The sequence below is a fragment of the Daphnia pulicaria genome, chromosome 9 (genome assembly GCF_021234035.1).
Source record: "Daphnia pulicaria isolate SC F1-1A chromosome 9, SC_F0-13Bv2, whole genome shotgun sequence".
Classification (NCBI taxonomy): Eukaryota; Metazoa; Arthropoda; class Branchiopoda; order Diplostraca; family Daphniidae; genus Daphnia; species Daphnia pulicaria.
In genome coordinates this window covers 2,481,269-2,502,891 of record NC_060921.1, presented here as the reverse complement: position 1 = coordinate 2,502,891, position 21,623 = coordinate 2,481,269, and the positions used below count along the sequence as shown (strand labels likewise).

General features: G+C 38.2%; 7 protein-coding genes across 9 annotated transcripts in view; all 7 read left to right on the top strand.

The window, feature by feature from the left end:
• Nucleotides 1–21,623, top strand: part of LOC124313778 — a 311,762-nt gene that overhangs the window by 241,385 nt on the left and 48,754 nt on the right. The window lies entirely within an intron of this gene.
• Nucleotides 1–21,623, top strand: part of LOC124313335 (F-box-like/WD repeat-containing protein TBL1X) — a 258,370-nt gene that overhangs the window by 228,178 nt on the left and 8,569 nt on the right. The window lies entirely within an intron of this gene.
• LOC124313091 (F-box-like/WD repeat-containing protein TBL1XR1) lies at nucleotides 376–3,069 on the top strand. Its single transcript, XM_046777813.1, has 8 exons — nucleotides 376–557; nucleotides 621–832; nucleotides 948–1,112; nucleotides 1,279–1,635; nucleotides 1,738–1,856; nucleotides 1,975–2,140; nucleotides 2,265–2,378; nucleotides 2,467–3,069. Exons 1-8 carry the CDS (start codon nucleotides 527–529, stop codon nucleotides 2,632–2,634), a joined length of 1,332 nt encoding a protein of 443 aa, XP_046633769.1. The 5' UTR covers nucleotides 376–526; the 3' UTR covers nucleotides 2,635–3,069.
• Nucleotides 3,906–14,878, top strand: LOC124313079 (notchless protein homolog 1-like). Of its 3 annotated transcripts, none has more exons than XM_046777796.1 (9): nucleotides 12,361–12,523; nucleotides 12,582–12,700; nucleotides 12,799–13,022; nucleotides 13,090–13,254; nucleotides 13,406–13,759; nucleotides 13,857–13,975; nucleotides 14,143–14,311; nucleotides 14,480–14,593; nucleotides 14,659–14,878. In XM_046777796.1, exons 2-9 carry the CDS (start codon nucleotides 12,628–12,630, stop codon nucleotides 14,824–14,826), a joined length of 1,386 nt encoding a protein of 461 aa, XP_046633752.1. In that variant the 5' UTR covers nucleotides 12,361–12,523; nucleotides 12,582–12,627; the 3' UTR covers nucleotides 14,827–14,878. The 3 variants fall into 3 exon arrangements, with proteins under 3 accessions (XP_046633753.1, XP_046633752.1, XP_046633751.1); XM_046777795.1 differs by having other exon boundaries at nucleotides 12,361–12,531; nucleotides 12,579–12,700; XM_046777797.1 differs by lacking the exons at nucleotides 12,361–12,523; nucleotides 12,582–12,700; nucleotides 12,799–13,022; ... (1 more) ...; nucleotides 13,406–13,759; nucleotides 13,857–13,975 and adding exons at nucleotides 3,906–4,106; nucleotides 4,171–4,382; nucleotides 4,516–4,680; nucleotides 4,845–5,195; nucleotides 5,308–5,426.
• Nucleotides 6,268–8,519, top strand: LOC124313092 (F-box-like/WD repeat-containing protein TBL1XR1). The gene is made up of 8 exons (XM_046777814.1): nucleotides 6,268–6,679; nucleotides 6,741–6,952; nucleotides 7,037–7,201; nucleotides 7,276–7,608; nucleotides 7,690–7,829; nucleotides 7,893–8,061; nucleotides 8,123–8,236; nucleotides 8,317–8,519. Exons 1-8 carry the CDS (start codon nucleotides 6,649–6,651, stop codon nucleotides 8,479–8,481), a joined length of 1,329 nt encoding a protein of 442 aa, XP_046633770.1. The 5' UTR covers nucleotides 6,268–6,648; the 3' UTR covers nucleotides 8,482–8,519.
• LOC124313400 lies at nucleotides 9,868–10,873 on the top strand. Its single transcript, XM_046778319.1, has 4 exons — nucleotides 9,868–10,091; nucleotides 10,154–10,202; nucleotides 10,272–10,411; nucleotides 10,546–10,873. The coding sequence occupies exons 1-4, from the start codon at nucleotides 9,966–9,968 to the stop codon at nucleotides 10,780–10,782; spliced, it is 552 nt and encodes a 183-aa protein (XP_046634275.1). The 5' UTR covers nucleotides 9,868–9,965; the 3' UTR covers nucleotides 10,783–10,873.
• Nucleotides 17,535–20,981, top strand: LOC124312909. Its single transcript, XM_046777467.1, has 10 exons — nucleotides 17,535–17,830; nucleotides 17,915–18,390; nucleotides 18,454–18,579; nucleotides 18,754–18,977; nucleotides 19,084–19,248; nucleotides 19,468–19,833; nucleotides 19,946–20,064; nucleotides 20,239–20,407; nucleotides 20,598–20,711; nucleotides 20,794–20,981. Exons 1-10 carry the CDS (start codon nucleotides 17,583–17,585, stop codon nucleotides 20,959–20,961), a joined length of 2,175 nt encoding a protein of 724 aa, XP_046633423.1. The 5' UTR covers nucleotides 17,535–17,582; the 3' UTR covers nucleotides 20,962–20,981.

Sequence of the window (21,623 nt, the reverse complement as noted above, 5' to 3'; positions counted from 1 at the left end):
GACGCGAGTTTTTTAAAGGCTATTTTTGTTTAAGTCTTCCCTGAATGACGTTCTAAAAAAAGACCGAAGAGCGAAGAGTTAAGACTTTTTAACTTTTGGTCTACCACTGAGGTCGAACCCACCCCTCTTTCCTTCAAAATTTTTGACGACACAAAGGATTAGTCAAAATGCAACTGCGTATTAAACATGAAAATTATTGCTCAACTTGTTGGCAAGCTGAGACTGAGCAACCAAAATCTTTAGCGACCCAGACCGCCCAGACCACAGTTTCCACTTTCCACCCCCTTATAACCCCCCTCTTAATTACCCCCCTTAAACGTTTCCATCTCGTTTTTGGTTTTTCTGTTCCAATGTTCCATCCTCACTCCTCAGTTTCAACAATCACAGCATCTAGAAAGGTTGTGCTCAGTACTATCTGCGCCATTGGTGAAATCTGTTAGGTTCTCTCATCTCTGAAATTACGCCTTTTCCGAGTTTGTTTCTTCAAAACGTTATTTTCAAAATAAAATCACCAAGGAGAGAGAAAATGGCAGAGGCTTTAAATTCACCAGGCAGAGGTAAGACGGAATTTGATCAAACTTGCCCATCTTTTTCGTTTTTAACTAATGTGTCCCACCCAGGTTTGTTCAAAGAAGTTGAGTTCTCATTAACAAGCGAAATGGATGTGAGAAGTGCCAGTTTCCACCCCATCGATCCTGTTCTGGCGTGCGGCTTAGTTCAAGGAGGTGTGGTTTTCCTTCGCGGATCTAATCACACCACACCGTTTGAAGATTGGGAAATTGATCCAAAACATTACAAATATAGAAAGACAATTTTATCCGTCCAATGGAACGTAAGTTTGGGAATTATATGTTCATCTATAAAATCGTTCACTTAATCTGTGTTAAGGTAAAACTTAAACCTATTAAGCAATCTTTCGTTTTGGTCTTTTCTGTTGGATTTTGAAGGCCGATGGAACTAAAGTGGCTGCTGGCTCCGATGATGGCAATGTCATCATTTGGTCTTATCCGGGGGACGGCAAACAAGTATTTCACAGAAATGGACGATCAAACTTTCCGTTAATTGTTTGGAATCCATTCAACCGGGACATGTTAGCCAGTTATAACAGTGCGGTAAGTGGGAAAAAAAAATTCGCTTGATTAGTTTAGCATCGGAGTTAACCAAAAGAAAGGTGACAAATCTTAATGAGTAGTCCAAACCAAAAGTGGTGTACATGGAAAACATTCACATGAATTTATTATTCACCAGAAATCTTAAGTTTCTCGATTTTATCTCTAGTTGGACACCAAAGAGGTGATGATTGCCAATTTGGCTACTGAAAACCTCGTTACCCTCACCATCAAATCAAAATTGAACTGTCATACGGTGGTTTGGAACTCGCACAATCAACTCGCCTGTGGTTACGACGATGGGACGTTTGAAATTCACGAAATTGAATCCCGTAATAGACAATTGAAAAGCAAATTGATCAAGAAAATCAGACACGACCTAGGCGAACACGGACAAGTTAATTACGTTTTGACGCTTACCGACTTCGCCAACTTTCAAAGGAAAAAACTAAGTTTTGTATCGAGTATCATTTGGAACGAAGAATTGAGTCTTTTGGCTTCAGGAGGAACAGACCAACGAATAAAGGTATTCTGTTAATTATGTTTTATTTACTGATTGTTAGAAGATTGATAGAAAACTGTTACTGTCAAGATATTGAATATTAAATAACTGATTTCTTAATTACAGATATGGTCGTTGGGCAGTAACGAACCCATTCACGTGTTAGAACTCGATTCCGTTTGTAGGAATTTGGTGTGGAGTTCTGACATCAAGGACGACAAGACGAAAAAAACTTTCATTGCATGGTCAGATTGTCTGTTTTTTTTAAATTCATTTTTTCAATTAGAACTCAAACACGAAATAAGTTTAAAATTATACCATCAACGATAACTCACTTTTTTTTTTTCATTTTTTTGTATCTAGCGGATTAGAAAATGGCAGCATAGTGATTTGGTATCCGTTTGAACGTGAAAATCGGACACGAGAACTCACAGGACATGATCAGATTTATCAATTATGGCCTTCACCCGACGGGCGCTTTCTCGCTTCAACTGACTATTTCAAGAAATTGATTATCTGGTCTACCAAGGTATAAGATTTTTGATAGAAATTCTTAGTTTGTTGCGTAACGGATCAAACACGAAACTGCACTAGTCTCTCGAAATCTCTCGTAACTATTTCATTTTGTTACGGAATTTTCGTGTCATTTTCAGAGTTGGGAGAGTATATACATCTTACCCCCATCAGGGTTTAGGTTTCCATACGTGATGACATGGGACGCGGCCAGTTGCAAGTTGGCAATTTCAGAGCGAACAGGCCTTGAGCAGGTATAAGAAATGAATTCATTCATTCATTCAAGTCACAACCAACTTATTTTACACATAATGTTTTTTTTCAACTCTGTGATTCAAACAGTTCAATGTGATTCAATATTTCGTGGCTGAAAAATGCTGTGCCGGTTGCAAGAAAACTTATGAAAATTTGAAGCGTTGCGCTCACTGCAATTCAATCTTCTATTGCAGCAAGGAATGTCAGCGTTCACACTGGCCCCAACACAAACTTGTATGCAATAAAAATGAATGAGTTTGGCCGAATTTCAAAAGAAAAAGATTGGATCCGATCAAGAAAATTTCAAAGTGGACTTAGTAAATGTCATTAATTTGTAATTTCCTGTAACCTCAAAAGAGTTGGAAAATATATTCAAACTTAGAATACGCATAACTCCAGGGCCATCGCTTCCGCCTGTTTAAACAATGATTACGCATAGTAAGGTTAGTATGACATTTTATTAAGTAGCTTACTAACAAGTAGTAAAGCGCCGGTTAGACGTGACGCCTTTAGTTGAGTTTATTTCTTAAAAAACCAAATTTATTGAATGATGTAAAAAAAAGAAAACCGTAACGAAATAACACAATTGAGACTACGTCTGAGTTTAACTGCTGAGAGTAACACACGAGGGAATTTTAATTAGCGACTAAAGACCTTGGGTGTTATGATGCAGTAAGGAGAATAGTTCAAAGTGCATAACGGTGTTCTGTCAAATCCGATTGTATGTTTAATGTTGGAAAATAAAAATATAATCGAAATTTTAAAAGTCAATAAGTTTCAACTGATTTTGAGGGATACTGTAAATCAAGTGGACAGGTTAAAATTAAGTGTCAGTTTAACAAGGCAATCGCATTCGTCATGAAATCTAGAATCCGATTTGCCATCGTGCTCATGGAAACGCAGGGCCTAATCAAGTGACGGAAGCTCAGCAACAATCAAGAATTTGGCAATTCCCAAACAACTGATGGCCAAATTTCAACAAACAGCACTCCGGTCTCAAACAAGAGCAAGAGAACCAGACTGATCAACAAACGAGGATTAGCGCCCAGTGCGCTACAACCAGTATCATATTCGTTATTCAATTCAAATAAAATTAAAAATCAGAAAAGAGTCTGGAATAGCGGAAGTCAATTTAGAGCATGTGGTAATCGAACTAGGACGTCCAAAAATACGGGAACAAAATTCAAAAGAGCAAACTTCGATCGAACGGACAAGCGAAAGAGAGAGAAAAACGGACCTACCCTATCTCTATTTCTACCTTCATTGCTAATAACCACACACATGCGGTTACGGATTTTTTTTTTAAGACTATTTTGGTTTTAATTTTTCCTAATAAACTCTAAAAAAGACCAAATAAAAAAAGTATGGGTGAGAAAATGCACAGCAAAGGATTAGTCCACATGCAGCTGCGTATTGAACTATTGCTCAACGATTGTTGTCGACCCAGACCAGTTCCACCCCCTCAACCCCCCACACCCTCTCCCCCCCCCTCTTAAACGTTTCTCTTTCGTTTTACTGTTCCATTTCTTTCAGTTGTTAAAATCGAGGCGACTAGAAAGGTTGTTGCTGGGTGCTCATTTATTTGCTTCGCCACGTTGAAATTTGTAAGGTTCTACATGCAAGGATACTCTCTCATCTCTGAAATTCCGAGTTTACTGAGTTTGTTTCTTCCAAACGCTTTAATATCATCCCCAGAAAGATAATGGCTGTACATTCATCAGAGAGAGGTTAAGACGAAATTTGATAAAACTTTCCAATCTTTTATTCGTTGTTAACCAATGCCACACCTAGGTTTGTTCATAAACGTTGAGATGTCATTAACAAGACGATTGGATGTGAGAAGTGCAAGTTTCCATCCAATCGAGCCCGTTCTGGCGTGCGGCTTAGTAAGAGGAGGATTAGTTTTACTTCGCGGATCTAATCACACCACAGCGTTTGAGAATTGGAAAATTGAAACCAAACAATACCGATGTGAAAATACAATTTTCTCCGTCCAATGGAATGTAAGTTTTTGAATCTAATAATTGTGTCCCTGTTTTAACGCATCAAAATCGTCTGCTAATTGTGTGTTAATTGGCTAAAACTTAGACCTATCAAGTAATCTTTAGTTTTGCTCTTTCTTGTTTAATTTTGAAGGCTGATGGAACTAAAGTGGCTGCTGGCTCCGATGATGGGACTGTCATCATTTGGTGTTATCCAGGGGATGGCAAACAAGAATTCCGAAGAAATGGACGATCAAACTTTCCGTTAATTTTTTGGAATCCATTCAACCGGGACATGTTGGCCAGTTATAACAGTGCGGTAAGTGGCATAACACATTTACTTGATTAGTTAAGCAGAGTAAACCAAAAGAAAGGGGAAAAATCTTGATGGTTAGTCCAAACAAAAAGTGGTGTACATGGATTCACACTGGACTCGCATGAATTTATTATTCATCATTTTAAGTTTCTCAATTTTATCTCTAGTTGGACACAAACGAGGTGATGATTGCCAATTCAGCAGCTGAAAACCTCCTCACCCACACCATCAAATCAAAATGGAACTGTCAGACCCTGGCCTGGAACTCGCACAATCAACTCGCCTGTGGTTACGACGATGGGACGTTTGAAATTCACGAAATAGAGTCACGTAACAAGCAATTGAAAAGTCGAATGTCCCAGAAAATCAGACACGACCTGGGCGATAATGGACGAGTTTACAGCCACATTTTTACGCCTACCGACTACCAAGTCAAAACATTTAGTTTTGTAACGAGTATCGCTTGGAACGAAGAAATGAATCTTTTGGCTTCAGGTGGAACAGACGAACGAGTCAAGGTATTCAGATCAGATTAATGTGTGTTACTGGATTTTTAGAAAATTAATCGACAATTATTATCGGACAAGATTTCGATTTTTTAATAACTTATTTTTTATAACTTAATTGCAGATTTGGTCGTTGGCCAGTAACGATCCCATCCTTGTGCTAAAGCTCAATTCGAGTTGTAGAAATTTGGTGTGGAGTTCTGGCATCAAGGATCAAAAGACGAGAAAAACTTTTATTGCATGGTTAGATCTTTGGTTATTTTTATTTATTATTTCAATTAGAACTCAAATTGTCAGTATAATACTATAAAGCTTTAGAAGTTTTAAGTTTTGTAAAATGAGTTTTAATTTATACTCTAACAACCATAACTAATTTTTCTTTCTTTTCATTGGGTTGCATACAGCGGATTAGAAAATGGAAGCATAGTGATTTGGCATCCGTTTGAAGGTGGAAATCGGACAGAAAAACTCATAGGACATGATCAGATTTTTCAATTATTACCTTCACCCGACGGGCGCTATCTCGCCTCAACTGACTATTACAAGAAATTGATCATCTGGTCTACCAAGGTAAAAAGATTTTGGATAGACACAAGTTTAATAGCGAAAAATCCCAGTTTATTACGTAATGGATCAGCCTCGGTTTAGTGCATAGACGACCTGCCGCGTCCAAAAATCTCCCGTAACTATTAAATTTTTTTTTTACGGAATTTTCATGCAATTTTCAGAGTTGGGAGTGCATATACATTTTACCCTCATCCGATTTCATGCATCCGTACATGATGACGTGGGATGCGGCCAGTTGCAGGTTGGCAATTTCAGAGAGAACAGGCCAGAGACAGGTAAAAGCAATAAATGAATTCCCAACAAACTTATTTTCTATATAATGTTTTCCAACTCTGCGATTCAAACAGTTCAAAGTGATTCAATATATCGTTGCCAAAAACAGCTGTGCCGGTTGCAAGAAAACTTTTCAAAATCTGAAGCTATGCACCCGCTGCAACTCAGTCCTGTATTGCAGCAAGGAATGCCAGCGTTCACACTGGCCCCATCACAAACTTGCTTGCAATAAAAATTGAATAAGTTTTGACAAAATTTCAAAAGGAAAAGATTGAGCCCAATTGTTATCAGCTTTCATTTTATATCTGAAATTTGAATTCCGGAAATTTCGTTTCTCACCCCCTTTTCCATCCCCCCCCCCCCCACTTTCTAAACGCTTCTCTTTTGTTTTGTTCTACCCCTCCCTCAGTGTTAACAACCAAGGATACAATAAAGGTTATCGCTCTCGTGCTCTCCGATTTATCCATAAATATCAGAGGTTAAAGTGTCACATCGGTGAAATTTTGTTAATTCTAACTACAAAGGATATTCTCTCATCTGTCACGGTGGAATCAAGAATTAAAAAAAACCCTTCTGTATTTCTTCAACACGTGTTTGTACCTGTTCGTCACCAAGTAGAGAAAAAATGGCAGAGTCTGTAAATTCAACAGGGAGAGGTGAAACGGAATTTGATTACAATTGCCCATCTTTTCGTTTGTTAACCAATGCCACACCTAGGTTTGTTCAAAAACGTTGAGATCTCATTGACAAGCGAAATGGATGTGAGAAGTGCATGTTTCCATCCAATCGAGCCTATTTTAGCTTGTGGATTGTTTAGTGGAGGGATCATACTATTCAAGAGTTCCTGGAAGCATTCTACTTCTCTTTCAACTTGGAAACCGCAATGTCAATTTCGGTCTGAATATTCGGCGCTGTCCTTAAACTTTAATGTAAGTAATTCAACTTGTGCAGATGTATTTCTCTTGATCTAAACTGTTTGTTTGTTTGTATTTTTCGGTATTTTTGCTGTGTAGAAGAGCGGGACTAAACTAGCTGGCGGATGCATTGACGGAACTCTAATTGTTTGGTGTTCTCGGACTGGCCAGAAACGAGTTTTACCCGTTAGTAGACGATTAGATTTCCCCTTGACCGTTTGGAATCCATTCGATTTAAACGTTTTGGCCAGTTATAACAATGCGGTAAAGATGTCGACACAATCAGAATTCTATCAATCCATTAATGTATTATACACACTTTCCTATTTCATCTTCAGATGGAGGGGAAACTAGTGGTGATTTTCAACGCAGCTATCGGCCATTTCTATTTTCTCCAATCAAAAGAAAATGTCTGGTGCGTCGATTGGATTTCGCGAAACCGACTCGCTTGCAGTTACGACGACGGCACGGTCGAAATTCACGAAATAGAACTCGGCTTTATCTCCACCAGCAATCTAGTCAAGAAACTCGTAGTGAGCACACATTTCACGTCACAGAACCAAGTGTTCCCTTTTCCAAAAAACAGGGGAATGAAATCTGACGTTTGGAGTATTGCCTGGAACGAACAGTTGCAACTTTTAGCCACCAGCTCACACGACGGTTGGGTCAAGGTATTTCCCGACACGCTAATAACGTTTAATTGTAGTTGGTAATGAAATTTGTTAAGTTCTAATTTTTGTTATTTTTCGCAGCTTTGGTCGATGGATAGTCAAGATCCTGTACACATGAGGCACTTTAGCTCGTTTTGTTGCCATTTGGTTTGGAGTCCAATGGAACTTCCATCTTCAAACAAGGATCCATTGGAAGGAGAAAGGGAACCTTATCTTGCGAGGTAAGCTACGTAAGTTACGATATAAAATTCGTTTGCTATAATCGCGTTTTCAATTAAATCTAGCGGAATGGAGGACGGATCAATTTCGATATGGGCACCGGGGAGAAATATGCGGCCGTTTTTATTATTCGATGGACATACAGAGCAGTTGCATCAAATCTCGTTTTCCCCTAACGGACGTTATCTCGCGTCGACGGATTACGACAGAAAACTGATTATCTGGTCAACTAAGGTTAAATCATTTCGAATGTTTTTAAGCGATCAGATCAAATTTTCCTACATTTCGCATTTAGACATGGAACATTATCTACACCCTCCCACCATCAGGATGTCGATTTCCTTACACCATTTCATGGGACGCGACCAGTTCAAAGCTATGCATTACAGAAAAAACTGGTCTGAAACGGGTAAAGAAAACAATAATAATCAAAATAAATGTTACCGAATTAACCATACATGTTTCATGCAACATTTGTGCCATCAACAGTTCCTAACGATTGAATTCGTCGCAGCTGAAAACCAATGTGCCAAATGTAAGAAAACCTCCCATAATATGAAGCGTTGCAGCCGTTGCCGTTCCGTCTTCTATTGCAACGCGGAATGCCAATTTTCGCACTGGTCAAATCATAAAACAGTTTGTCAGAAAAAGTGAATTTTATGTGCGACTATTCAAACGGCCCGTCCTGCGAATCCCCTTTTTGTTTAATGTAGAAATGTGAAATTAACTTTGAGGTGAATGTCTCTAATTGTCAGTTTGTAAATTCGTCATGCATTTCAAAGTGACAGGACATAAAATTAAGACATTTTTGTTATGAATTATTTCGTAAATACAAGTAGCCATTGAAAAGGACAAACGAAACAGCGAGTTTAGAAGTTACTTCAAATTTTTCCGAATAATTTAAGAAAAACGACAGATTATTTTCGGGTTGCAGCAGAAGAGGAATAATTAACCGGTGTTTTGATTGCAACGAAACTTGATAATATCAACGCGAAAATATGGAAGTGACTGACATGTTAAAATTAAACATTACGAGCTGATATGACGAATTTACGTGAGCGACGATTTTGGATAAGCCAAGCTACTAAAACATTGAAAAGTTTTAGATTGTAGACCACATCAAGATAGTCTGATTTGTTATCAGTCAAATAATAATCAACATGATATCGCAGCCTTGTTTTTCTCCATCACTACAGAATGTAGAATGTTGTTGGCGATTTCTAACATATTCATTTTTTCTGGTGAAGAATTACAACATGGCGGCCTATAAAAAAATTGGCGACACCGGAATCCAATACTCTAAAGAAGATGTGCTAGGTAGAGGCACATATGGTGATGTCTACCTTGGTATTTTCAACCAAGAAAAAGTTGCAGTCAAGAAAATTTTATTAAATCGATCGGAAAAAGAAGAGCGCGAGGTCGATTTACAGAAAATTCTTGACCATAAAAATATTTTGAAAATTCTCCAAGTGGTTGCAGACGACGACTTCAGGTATTTCATTTCATTCATTCACTGCCTAACAAAAAAGAGATATTCTTTCTAACACAAATCATCCCCCCAAGATACATCGTACTGGAACTGTGTGCAGGAACACTTAGTGAAGTGATTGAAAATACATATAAAGGACCCGCCCTGCCATCTGATCAAATGGTTTTATACCGAATCGCCGATGGCCTTGACTACATCCACTCACAAAAACTTATCCATCGGGACATCAAACCTGACAATATTTTAATTTCCATGGCAGGCAAAATGAAACTATCAGACTTTGGATTGAGTAAACAGATCAGCACTCGAGGTACGTGTTCCATGAGTGGAATTAAAGGGACTCTTTTATGGATGGCACCGGAATTGCGCGGCAATAACGGAGTGAATAACAAAGCAACTCCGAAATGTGACGTTTTCCCATGCGGTTGCGTCTTTTTTGTTTTCCTGACTCGCGAAAATGGTGGGATACATCCATTCGGCGATTTGAGCGATCATCTGGAAGTGCAGTTTAATATTCGAGAGGGTAAACCAATTAACATCCAGGGTAAGTTCATTACAAAATTAAATTAACAAACATTCCATTTGCGAGTCTACTGTAACCTTTCCAGAATTGAAGGCTGATCACTTTGCGGTTCCTGTTATTCGAGAAATGATCGAGGCAGATCCTTTAAAAAGAATAAATCTTACGGATGTCAAAGAACGACTCCTTCCGTATTACATCCGCAATGGACATCATGGTCGCACCACAGACAACAACCTTCTTCCATTACAACTGGTGAAAAAACATCAAACAAAAAACCGGCCGTTGTAGACAATTTTATGGTGTTTCTGTTTTAGGCCAAGCAAGGAACAACCTGTTATTTAAACTGGCCTATCTACAAAGATGGTTATTAAATAATAAGACTACAGATTTGTAATATTTGTTGCGGCATGAACTAACAGATCTATACGGTAGGTCAATGGAGCCCAGGAAATTCATGTGGGGCAAAAGTATACGATCGCAAATTTCTGCTTAACTTATGGAATCATCCGATATCTCAGAAAAAACACAAAGATTTGCCGATTATGGAAATTGTACTTGACAGACCAAACAAGGTAGCTGAACAATAATTGATGCAGAAAAGATATTTTCCTCAAACTATACACAGCACGCATTGATAATTTAATTTACTGTTTCATCCATTCAAATGTTATGTTGCTCGATACCGCTGTGTCACCGTGTGGCACAGAGAGTTATGGATACGGTAATCGCTTCTTTCATTAAAAGCACGCAAAAGGGTTTCCTGAAATCCGGAACAAAGCGACCGACTACGACTGCAAGAGAAAACAACACAAAAAAGCACAATTCCTTAAAATTTATCAAAATCAATCAAAATGTTGGAAGGGCGTTGATTAAAAAATCCGCAAAAAGTGCATTAAAAAAAAAAAAAAAGATAAAGCATTGTGATTTTAAAGAGGAAGTTTAAAATTTGAAAACGAATTTGCATTCAATATTCCAACATGTACATTTAAAACTGACCACTGGCCACTGGCCACCACAATAAAAGACGAGAAATATAAGAAGATTGCATTAATTAATCGGGAACAAAACAAAATTGACTGATAACGTTAGCTTTTCATAATCCAAATAAAATTCCTATTCAACTCTGCTACTTCCTACTGCTACCTCTGCTCTGCTTTACTTGCTAAATGATTGACAGACAGCCGACGAAGTAACGCCAAAAAAAAAGGAAAAATAATCTCTCTACCTCGAACACCACGTCCCGTGAATAGGAAAAGAGCCCGTCAAGAGTTTAGGACATGCTGATCCTGTTATCATCTCGTACTGCTGGTAAAAAATAACCGCGATATTGACTGACGATACTAAATTCATTTTATCTCATCTCAGGCTGACGAAAAAGAATGGCTGCAGCAGAGAGCTCACTTCAATCTTTTTTTAACAAACGAAATTGAGAAAGTAGAAAAACAAATATGAACTCGGAAAAGTTAATTCTGTCGCTTATTAGGGTAGTGTAGAACACAATCACGTTAACGTATTATTCACCAAAAATATTTTAAGTTTCTTAATTCAATCAACTCAATAACCGATCCCATTATCATGTCAACTTCCAAGGAATATGGACCAACAGACCTCGGTGACGAAGGGGTTTCTACCTTCTTTGCTAACCACACGTGCAATAAATTGTGTGATTCGAAATGGATAATTCCGCACGATTAAAAAAACATTTCGAAAAGCGTCAAGGTTCTTCAATGGACCTCGGTAAAAAACTTAGGAAAGCATAGGATTCGCAGAATTCGCTATGAATCTATGCATTATGCAGAAAGAATTTTTTTTTTAAATCATAATTCATAACCGAATTGCCCCATTTATGTGCAACCTTTTAAATAGTTCTTAAAGATTTATAATATGGTACATCGTTGCGAAAGCTGCTGTAGTACCTGTAAGAAAACCTTCCAGCGACGCGTTGGAACCGCTGTTGTTGCCATAATGTGCGACTATTCAAACGCGCATACTCGACGTGCGACCCTACGAATTCCCATTTTTTGGGGGTTTAATGAAAGAAGTGTGAAATTGTCTCTAGTTTTCAGTTTCAAATTTGCCATGCATATATAAATGTTGAGACATAAAATCTAGACATTTTTATTGTGAACAATTTCATAAAAAACGGTAGCCATTTCGTTCCTGAGGAGAAACGAAGCAACGAAATGCAGAGACAAAAATCAAACTTGAAACTAATAATTGCTATGATAGCGCGCAACGCCATGTCTTTCATGGCAAAAAAACCACAAAATGTTGGAGATTTTTTAAATGATTATTATTCTTACTGGTAAAAGATTAATACATGGTGCGACCCATAAAAGAGGTGGTGACGAATACTAAAAGGAGTTACAAAGGAAAAAAAGTAACCTGTGCTTGGTTACTACACACCTACAGACAACAGTTACACAGTTATTTGGCACATGTAATAGCCCAGCGGCAGGAAGGTCAGGAAGGAGGAAACGACGACACGTCGACAAGGCAACGGCGGAGAAATCGAATTGAGCAGACGAAAACGGCCGATGTTGACAGACAAAAGTGACAAGCCCTTCGTGAATCAACTTGGAACACATCCAACCCTCAGCTTTACGTCGATTCTCTCCAGCTGACACGTCACGTCCCCGTGAATAGGATAGGAGTCCGTCAGAGTTAACGCGCCTCAACTGCTGGTTCGGTTGTCAACTCGTACTATTCCACTGTTAACAAGTAACCGCTTACTGTTAGTAGTTCATTTGGTTTCATCTTATGCTCACGAAAGAGAAAGCTGACGAAAATGGCTAAAGCAGAAAGCCCTAAATCCTTAACAAATGAAATCCGTCACGATAGGAAAGATGAGCTCGCAAAAGGTAATTCGATTTGCTTATCACGGTACCCACGAAGTTGCTGTCAAGAAGATCGAAAAGTTTGAATTACTAAGAACTTAAAAAATTGTTTAGTCTCCCAGGATTTTTCAAAGACGTGGGACAAGCGTTTAAAGAAATGAGAAGGGGCCTGAATGATGTGAGGAGTGCAAGTTTCCATCCAAACGATCCCGTTCTAGCGTGTGGCTTATTTCACGGCGGAGTGATTTTCCTGCGCGGATCTAGTCACACCACTTCGTTCGAAAACTGGGACATTGAACCCAAACATTATCCATATGAAAGGGCAATTTTGTTCATCCAATGGAACGTAGGTTCGTCATTAAAGACTAAATCCGATGCTTTTAGATTTTAATGTTTTCTGTTTGATTTTGAAGGTCGATGGAACTAAAGTGGCTGTTAGCTCCGACGATGGGACTGTCATCGTCTTTTGCTATCCAGTGGACGGCAGAAAAGTATTCCAAAGAAATGGACGATCCAATTTTCCGATAATTGTTTGGAATCCATTCAACCGAGACATGTTGGCTAGTTATAACAATGCGGTAAGTGGGAAAAAACATTCAGCGATACAAAAATGTGATAGGTTCAATAAAAGTGATGAGAGTAAAAAGTGAATGCGGAAAACATTGGCATTAACTTATTATTCACCATAAATAGTTTAAGTTTCTCAATTCTATTCGATTCTGTCTTTAGATAGACACTACACAGGTGCTGATTGTCAACTCGGCAACTGAAAAACCCTTCACCATGAAATCAAAAACGTACTGCGAGACAGTGGCCTGGATCTCGCACAATCAACTCGCCTCTGGTTATCACGATGGAACGGTTGAAATTCACGAAATAGGATCACACAACAGGCAAATGAAAAGTCAAGTGTTCCAGAAAATCAGACACGACCTGGGTGATGACGGACGATTTAAAATTTTTTCGCCGTTCGAATTTCCAACGTTGCATGGCCAAACGCAATCCGCTGTACGGACTATTGCCTTCACCAGGAACGAAGAATTGAATATTTTCGCTTCCGGTGGCTCAGACCGACGGGTCAAAGTATTCAAAACAAAAATGCGTTATATTTACCGGATTTCTGGCAAATTATTCTTGAAGACTTCAATCAGAAGTGACATATTTAATTACTTAATTGCAGATATGGTCGTTGGGAAGTAATGATCCCGTTCGTGTGCTGGAGCTCGATTCAGTTTGTACCCTTTTGGTGTGGAGTTCTGACGTCAAGGACGATACGGCAACAAAAAAATTTATGGCATGGTCAGATTTCTTTCTTCAATTAGAACTCAATTTCTCTGTATCACATTATGTAAATATAAAGCTTCTATCTTCTTTAAGTCTAAGAAGATACAGTCTTTATTTATGTTTCTAACGACCACGAATAATTTTGGTTTTCCTATAATTTATGTTTATTGAATTATATCCAGTGGATCACTTAAGGGAAGCCTTGTGATTTGGTATCCGTTCGAACATGAAAATCAGACACGAAATCTTCCAGGACACGCAGCTCAGATTCACCAATTATTATTTTCACCCGACGGGCGCTATCTCGCATCGACCGACTATTTTAAAAAATTGATTATCTGGTGCACCAAGGTAAAATAAAAGTAATTCAAAGTTTAATAACGACAATTCCCCCTTCACTATACGTAGTGAATCAAATTCGAGTCATGCACTCGATTTAGTGCACCTGCCGATTACGAAAATTTCAAACGGTCTTCAGTAGTTAGTCAATTTTTAACCAAATTTTAATTGAATTTTCAGAGTTGGAAGAGCATCTACATCTTAGCCCCATCCGAGTACATGTATCCGTACATGATGACATGGGACGCGGCCAGTTGCAAGTTGGCAATTTCAGAGCGAACAGGCAAAAAGCAGGTACAAAAGTCCTTACAAACTTATTTTATACGTAATGTTTCCGTCCTACTCTGTGATTCAAACAGTTCAAAATGATTGAATATGTCATGGCCGAAAACTGCTGTGCCGGTTGCAAGAAAACTGCTCAAAATCTGAAGCGTTGCGCCCGCTGCAATTCAATCTTCTATTGCAGCAAAGAATGTCAGCGTTCACACTGGCCCCAACACAAACTTGTTTGCAATAAAAATGAATAAGTTTTGACCGAATTTTCCAAGGCAAAAGAGGGTGGCGGGGATAAAAAAATTTTTTTACTAAGAGTAAGTCTACGCACTTCTTCTGTGACGACTATAAGGGTGGTGCTGACAGTCACTGGTTTTCGTATTGCAATAAAAAGTAGGCTATAAACTATCTCCTATAAACTAACAACTAAAATAAATATCTTAAACTGTATCCTGGGAATCTGCAATAACAGAAGAGTTGGAAAATACATTCAAACTTTGAAAACGCTTAACTCCATGCGCCCATCTATATCAACAATGACAATTGACAATGCAAATTTCGGTTAGTGTGAAATTAAGAAGTTGTCAAGTTTAACTAACAAGAAAATAGCGCCTGTTAGACTTGACAACTGAGATTGAGTTTTCAATATCAAGATGATACAGCTACTCCGGTCTCGAAATCTTGCAAGTAGTGCATATTACACGTAGCAATCCCCAACAGTTGCGGGAAACATTGCTCCGTGTTCAAAAAAGAGTAAAAGAACCGGAAGCCGGATGTCAATAAAAGAGGATTTACGCTCATTACGCAATGTTAAGCCACAAAATGTGATATTGTGCACCCATTTTCATGTTATTTACCATCAACTCCGATAAAAAAAAGAAAGAAAATAATAAATCCTCGAAAGGTTTGACTTGACGGCAAGTGTTGATAATCGAACTAGTTTGTTCATAAATACAAGCTAGACAAAACAAAATTCAAAAGAGCAAATTTCGATCAAACGGACAAGTGAAAAGAGAGAAATAAATCGACCCATTCCTTCAAGGAATGCCGAATGCGAAGTCCGTAGGATAAAGAGATAATAAATTATGTTCTGGAGAATGGCAAATTGTCGACCGCCCATTGTCAAGTGACTAAACGGTTTGGATACACAGAGCTAACCGCACACATGCAATAAGTTTTGTGATTCGAAATGGATGATTCCGCAAGATAAAAAAAAAATGGCTCTCTCTACAAAACTGTCAGAACTCAAACTTGTCAACCAAATTCCACAAGACATCATTCTTGGAACAAATTTACGAAGGGTAACTGTAACACTTAAAGGAGGACAAGTAAAGATAAATGAAGATTATTATACTTCATTCGTCCTTTCTTATGTCTCCAACTACATTACTCTGTTCTAACTTGTTACATCTAGACTGCAATTGTTGAAAGATGTAAATAATTGAAAAAGATAAATAAGTTTAAAAAATGTAAATAAAAATGAAAGATAGTGCAACGACGGTACTACTAATTGCGAAAATGAGTACAAGAAGTACAGTCTTCTTTTTATCACACCGACCAATCCGGAAGCTAGATTTCAAAGTCGAGCTTTAGTAATATTACACCTATTTGCAACCATTTCACGCTCACATAAAAAAAAGGCAGTGATACTGTGAAAGAATCAAAGAAAGAAAATCCTTGAAAAGTAGGGGGAAAACTGAAATATACCCCTGCAAAAAACATGACGATAAAGCGCTTTCAACGGAAAAGAGTTAAAATGGAATTCTGTCAACCACTTGTTCGGCCGTCCCACAGGCCAAAAATATAAGGAAAGAGATTCCAAATGCCTGTCACTATGAAACGCAATTTAACCAATAACTTCAAAAACAATATTCGGTAAGGTTCCCTAACAAAACACTTTGCCGATTAAACACAAACACTATAGAAAATAGACGGATAAATTTGACTTACATTAGCAGCAGATCCGGATAACGATTGGAGTCTAGAAGGTAATCCATCGTCAATTAAACACTGGAATAGCGCCCAGGATTCCGAGTTTTGTCATTCCGGTGGCTGAAAATCCTGGCCCTGTCAAGATAAAATAATAGTTTAATTTAAAAAAGAAAAAGTTTCGAAACTCGCTTTCGAAATAAACATGATTAACTAGACACACATAAATTTACATTGACAAAAGACAAATACACAAAAGAGTAAAAAAAAATTATGCTGAAGAAGAAACAGCAGCAGAAACCAGAAAGATATTCCGACGAATACATCAGGAAAACGGAGAATTCGGGAAATTCCTGTGGGCTAAAATGCCGACCTCAAATACCATTTGGCTAGTTATGACGACACGGTAATGATGTTGACACAAGCAGAGCTCACAAACGCGGCCAGTTCAAAGCTTTGCATTATACAAAGATCCTGTCCAAAACGATTTGTTTTAAATCATAACCGAATGAGCCCATTTATGTGCAACCCTCAACAGTTCTTAAAGGTTTCATAATGCGGTACGTTGTTGCGAGAGCTGCTGTGCCACCTGCAAGAAAACCTCTCAGCGACGCGTTGCAACCGCTGTCGTTCCGTCTTTTGAGTTATTTGGGTGTTAATGGACAGCAATAAGTACAAGGAATTGTATCTCAAAAGTGATGGGAAACGACGGATAAGAATTAACAAAATTTAGAAAAGCAGGGGTCGAGTACACGGACCTAATGTCGGTCAAGCAAAAGACGGGAAAGATCGCATACGACCAATTTTTTAATAAATCTACTTCAGAGAAACAAGGTTTGTTATATCGTTAAAAAAATAAAAAGCTCCAAATGTGGGACGTCTTTTGGTTGTCTATCTATTTAGCTTCGTACAATCAGTTTATTGGATCTGTGGCTACGTAGGAAGTTTTGATAATGTATACGTTTGGTTTACCCTGACTGTGCATGCTGTGCTGCTTATCAACTCATTTTTTGTTTCACTGATTACAATAGAAGATCTAACCGTGAAATTCAGTTTGTTTCAGTTTCGCTAGTGGAGGAAAATGGCTGCAGCAGAAAACTCCCCTTACCCCAAACCTTTTTCAAATAAAATCCAGTACGAGAGGAAAAATGTTCTCGGTGAAGGAAATTCAATCGTTTATCGCGGTACTTACGAAGACAACGCAGTTGCCGTCAAGAGAATCATGATACGACCGTCACTGAATGAAGACCGCGAGTTCAATGCCCAGTTGAAGCTCACTCACCAAAATATTCTCAAAATTCTGACAGTTGAACAGGATGCAGATTTCAGGCAAGTAGAACGAATCGGAACGAATGCATAATTAATCAATATTTTTAAAATAAATTCAAGTGGTTGTCGGGTTGTCTCCTACAGGTACATCGTACTTGAACTATGCGCAGGGACACTAAGGGAGGTTTGCAATCAAAATTATAAAGGACCCGATTTACCCCCGGATCAAACAGTTCTGTACGAAATTGCCGATGGACTCAATTATATCCATTCGAAGAAATTGGTACACCGAGACATTAAACCTGAAAACATTCTCATTTCTGGGAAAGCTCAAATCAAGCTGTCCGATTTCGGCTTGAGCAAGGAAACCAGTACAAACCACACGTTTGTAGTCAGCGGACCATTCAAAGGAACTAGGCAATGGATGGCGCAAGAATTTCTGAATTTTTCTGTCAACCAAAACCAACCAAATGAAACTCCAATGAAAGGTTCAATTGAAAGCGACATTTTCTCAGCAGGATGCGTGTTTTTTTACTACGTTACTCGAGGATTGCACCCTTTCGGGGAAGACAATTTCATCATCGCCAACATTATCAAGGACGACCAAGTTCACATCGATAGTAACAGTTTAATTCTTTCCTTTCAACGTGAATTTATTTTATTATTTGAAATTAATATTTCAGAATTAGAATTGGATCACTTTGCGTCAGACGTCATTCGTGCAATGATTCAATTTGAACCAAAGAAAAGAATGGCTCTCAAACAAGTTCTGAATTTGTTTTATGACACATCCATAACGGCATCTCCAGGTAAAGATGTTTCACTTACAAAGAATAGGTTTTCGTATAAATTTCTTGGTGGGTGCACCGTACTAAGTAATGAATTAAATAAGAAATTTTGTGGTTTTCAAGTTCAAATTTTGGATCTACAAGGTTTTCTACAGTTATAATACTAAGAACCTAAATACTACATTTTTCACACAGGGATTTTCAAAGACACCGGACATCCATTTCAAAAAAAGTTAAGAGGGCTACATGATGTGAGAAGTGCAAGTTTCCATCCAATCGATCCTGTTCTGGCATGCGGCTTATTTAAAGAAGGATTGTTTTTCCTTCGCGGTTCTAGTCACACCACATCATTGGATAATTGGGAAATTGAACGTAAACATATTTTACGTAATGGGACAGTTTTATCCATACAATGGAACGTAAGTCCGTGAATACCATAATGCTACCCATCAAAGAATAAATGTGATGCTTGTTTTTAAGATTTAAACGTAGAAAATTTCTTTTAAATCTTTGTTTGGCTTATAGGCCGATGGAACTAAATTGGCTACTGGCTCCGATGATGGGACTGTCATCGTTTGGTCTTATCCAGGGAACGGAAAACAAGAATTTCGAAGAAATGGACGATCCAATTTTCCGTTAATTGTTTGGAATCCATTTAACCGGGACATGTTGGCTAGTTATAACAAGGCAGTAAGTAAAAGTAGCCTTTAGCGACACAAATGTATACAAAGTATGCTCAGAGCCTCAGAGTCATAAGTAGTAAATCGCACAGCATAAAGAGCATATGAAAGGAGAAAAAATGGAAAAGGATAAACTAACTTTTCAAAAACTAAAAGTGGTGTTTGAAACACATGCGCACTAATTTATTATTCCCAAATAATATTTCAAGTTTCTCAATTCTACATTTAGGTAGACACTACAGAGCTGCTTATTGTCGATTCGGAAAATGAAAAACCCCTCAGCTATACCATGAAATCAAACTTGAATTGTTATGCAGTGGCATGGATCTCGCAAAATCAACTCGCCTGTGGTTATGACGATGGAAAGATGGAAATTCATGAAATAGAATCACGTAACAGGCAACTGAACAGCCGAATGGTTCAGAAAATCATACATGTCCAGCGTGAAAATGGCAAATATGGTTTTAGCATGCATTTTTCCGACTTTCCAACGATGCAGGCCATTAGCAAAGAAACGTCTTATTATGTAATGAGTATAATCTGGAACGAAGAATTGAATCTTTTAGCTTCAGGCGGAACAGACCAACGGGTCAAGGTATTAAAACAAAATGCGGTTTATATAATGAAAGGATGTCATTAGAAGATACTCTGCCCTGTCTCTGCCACAGTTTCAATAAAAAATGACATATTTTATTTCTTCATTGCAGATTTGGACATTGGGCAGCAACGATCCCATTCACGTGTTAGAGGTCGATTCTCCGTGTGAATGTTTGGTTTGGGGATTTGACACAAAGGACGAAGCGAAAAGAAAAACTTTAATTGCATGGTCAGATGTCTTGAATTATTTTGATTCATATTTTAATTAGAACTATATGTCTCTGCATCTACTTTAAATCTTATTCATGACTAGAAGATATGGGCAAATTTTTAAATTTTCACGGTCAAAACTTTTTTTTTTTTTTGTAATCACATGTGACAATATCCGTTGGGTTTTATCCAGTGGATCACTTAAGGGAAGCCTTGTGATTTGGCATCCGTTTAAACGTGAAAATCAGACACGAAATCTTTCAGGACATGAAGCTCAGATTCACCAATTATTGTTCTCTCCTGACGGACGCTTTCTAGCTTCGACTGACAATTTAAAGAAATTGATTATCTGGTCAACCAAGGTAAAATTATTTATTATGGTAAATTTAAGTTTAATAACGAAAAACCCAGTTAATTACGCAGTAAATGAAACGCGAAACATGCACTTATAGCCTCGGTCAAGTGGTTTAGTGAAGATTCATAAAATTTAAATTATCGTAAAATATCTTCCGTAATAAGTCAATTTCAACCGAAATTTCACAATATTTTCAGAGTTGGGAGAGTATATACATCTTAGCCCCATCCGAATTCATGTATCCATACATGATGACATGGGACGCGGTCAGTTGCAAGTTAGCCATTTCAGAGAGAACAGGCCAGAAGCAGGTAATAGAAATGAATTAATTCCTGCTGAATCCTAACAAACTTATTTTATTCGTGATGTTTCCCTACTCTGCGATTCAAACAGTTCAAAGGAATTGAATATGTCGTTGATGAAAAATGCTGTGCCGGTTGCAAGAAAACTTCTCAATATCTGAAGCATTGCGCCCGCTGCCGTTCAATCTTCTATTGCGGCAGGGAATGTCAGCGTTCACACTGGCCCCAACACAAACTTGTTTGCAATAAAAGTGAATAAGTTTAGCCGAATTTCACAAGGCAAAACACTGAATTCAACCAAGTGATTTCAAAAAGGGTGGGGGGGGGGGGGATAGAGCCTTTTTTTCTTAGGTAGACATAACCAATTTTTGCCATACGACTATAAGACTAACCATCACTAATTTGCATTTTCCAATAAAAGTTATTTCCTATACAAACGTATTTATTGAATGATGACAAAAGAAAAATCATCGTACTTAAAAACATGTTAGATGCTTTACGCCCAACTCGTACGAGTTTAACTATTGAGAGACTGGGAATAACTCACGAGTGGCTAATAATGAGCAACTGGGCACCTCCTTAAGGAGACGCAGGGCCTAATCAAGTGACTTGAGCCCAGCAACAATCAAGAAGGGCAACCCTTTCAGCGCCTCCAGTAATCCAATACCTATACGAGCATTGGTGATCACTGTATGCGTTTTCAAGTAGTGCATATTCAACATGGAAATTCCCGACAGTTGATAGCAGAAGTTCAACAAACAGGGCTCCGTAACGTATCCGGAAACCACGGACAAGAGGCGGAACACAATTCAAAAGAGCAAGATTCGATCAAACTGACAAGTGAAAGAGAAATAAACCGACTGATCCCATTAATTAAGAGATAATACTAAGCCAAAAGACAACTCATGTTTTGGCGAGTGG

Excerpts from the sequence above, each read along its gene's own strand:
- LOC124313091 (XM_046777813.1), top strand. The coding sequence starts at position 527 with ATGGCAGAGGCTTTAAATTCACCAGGCAGAG. Across the intron at positions 558-620 it reads TTTAAATTCACCAGGCAGAG|GTTTGTTCAAAGAAGTTGAG; the intron begins GTAAGACGGAAT and ends TGTCCCACCCAG. Across the intron at positions 1,636-1,737 it reads GAACAGACCAACGAATAAAG|ATATGGTCGTTGGGCAGTAA; the intron begins GTATTCTGTTAA and ends TCTTAATTACAG.
- LOC124313092 (XM_046777814.1), top strand. The coding sequence starts at position 6,649 with ATGGCAGAGTCTGTAAATTCAACAGGGAGAG. Across the intron at positions 7,830-7,892 it reads AGGGAACCTTATCTTGCGAG|CGGAATGGAGGACGGATCAA; the intron begins GTAAGCTACGTA and ends AATTAAATCTAG. Across the intron at positions 8,062-8,122 it reads TGATTATCTGGTCAACTAAG|ACATGGAACATTATCTACAC; the intron begins GTTAAATCATTT and ends TTTCGCATTTAG.
- LOC124313400 (XM_046778319.1), top strand. The coding sequence starts at position 9,966 with ATGATCGAGGCAGATCCTTTAAAAAGAATAAATCTTACGGATGTCAAA. Across the intron at positions 10,092-10,153 it reads ACCTTCTTCCATTACAACTG|GCCAAGCAAGGAACAACCTG; the intron begins GTGAAAAAACAT and ends TTTCTGTTTTAG. Across the intron at positions 10,412-10,545 it reads TACTTGACAGACCAAACAAG|AGAGTTATGGATACGGTAAT; the intron begins GTAGCTGAACAA and ends CGTGTGGCACAG.
- LOC124313079 (XM_046777796.1), top strand. The coding sequence starts at position 12,628 with ATGGCTAAAGCAGAAAGCCCTAAATCCTTAACAAATGAAATCCGTCAC. Across the intron at positions 13,255-13,405 it reads TGGCTAGTTATAACAATGCG|ATAGACACTACACAGGTGCT; the intron begins GTAAGTGGGAAA and ends TTCTGTCTTTAG. Across the intron at positions 13,976-14,142 it reads ACAAAAAAATTTATGGCATG|TGGATCACTTAAGGGAAGCC; the intron begins GTCAGATTTCTT and ends AATTATATCCAG.
- LOC124312909 (XM_046777467.1), top strand. The coding sequence starts at position 17,583 with ATGGCTGCAGCAGAAAACTCCCCTTACCCCAAACCTTTTTCAAATAAA. Across the intron at positions 18,978-19,083 it reads TTTTATCCATACAATGGAAC|GCCGATGGAACTAAATTGGC; the intron begins GTAAGTCCGTGA and ends TTTGGCTTATAG. Across the intron at positions 19,249-19,467 it reads TGGCTAGTTATAACAAGGCA|GTAGACACTACAGAGCTGCT; the intron begins GTAAGTAAAAGT and ends TTCTACATTTAG.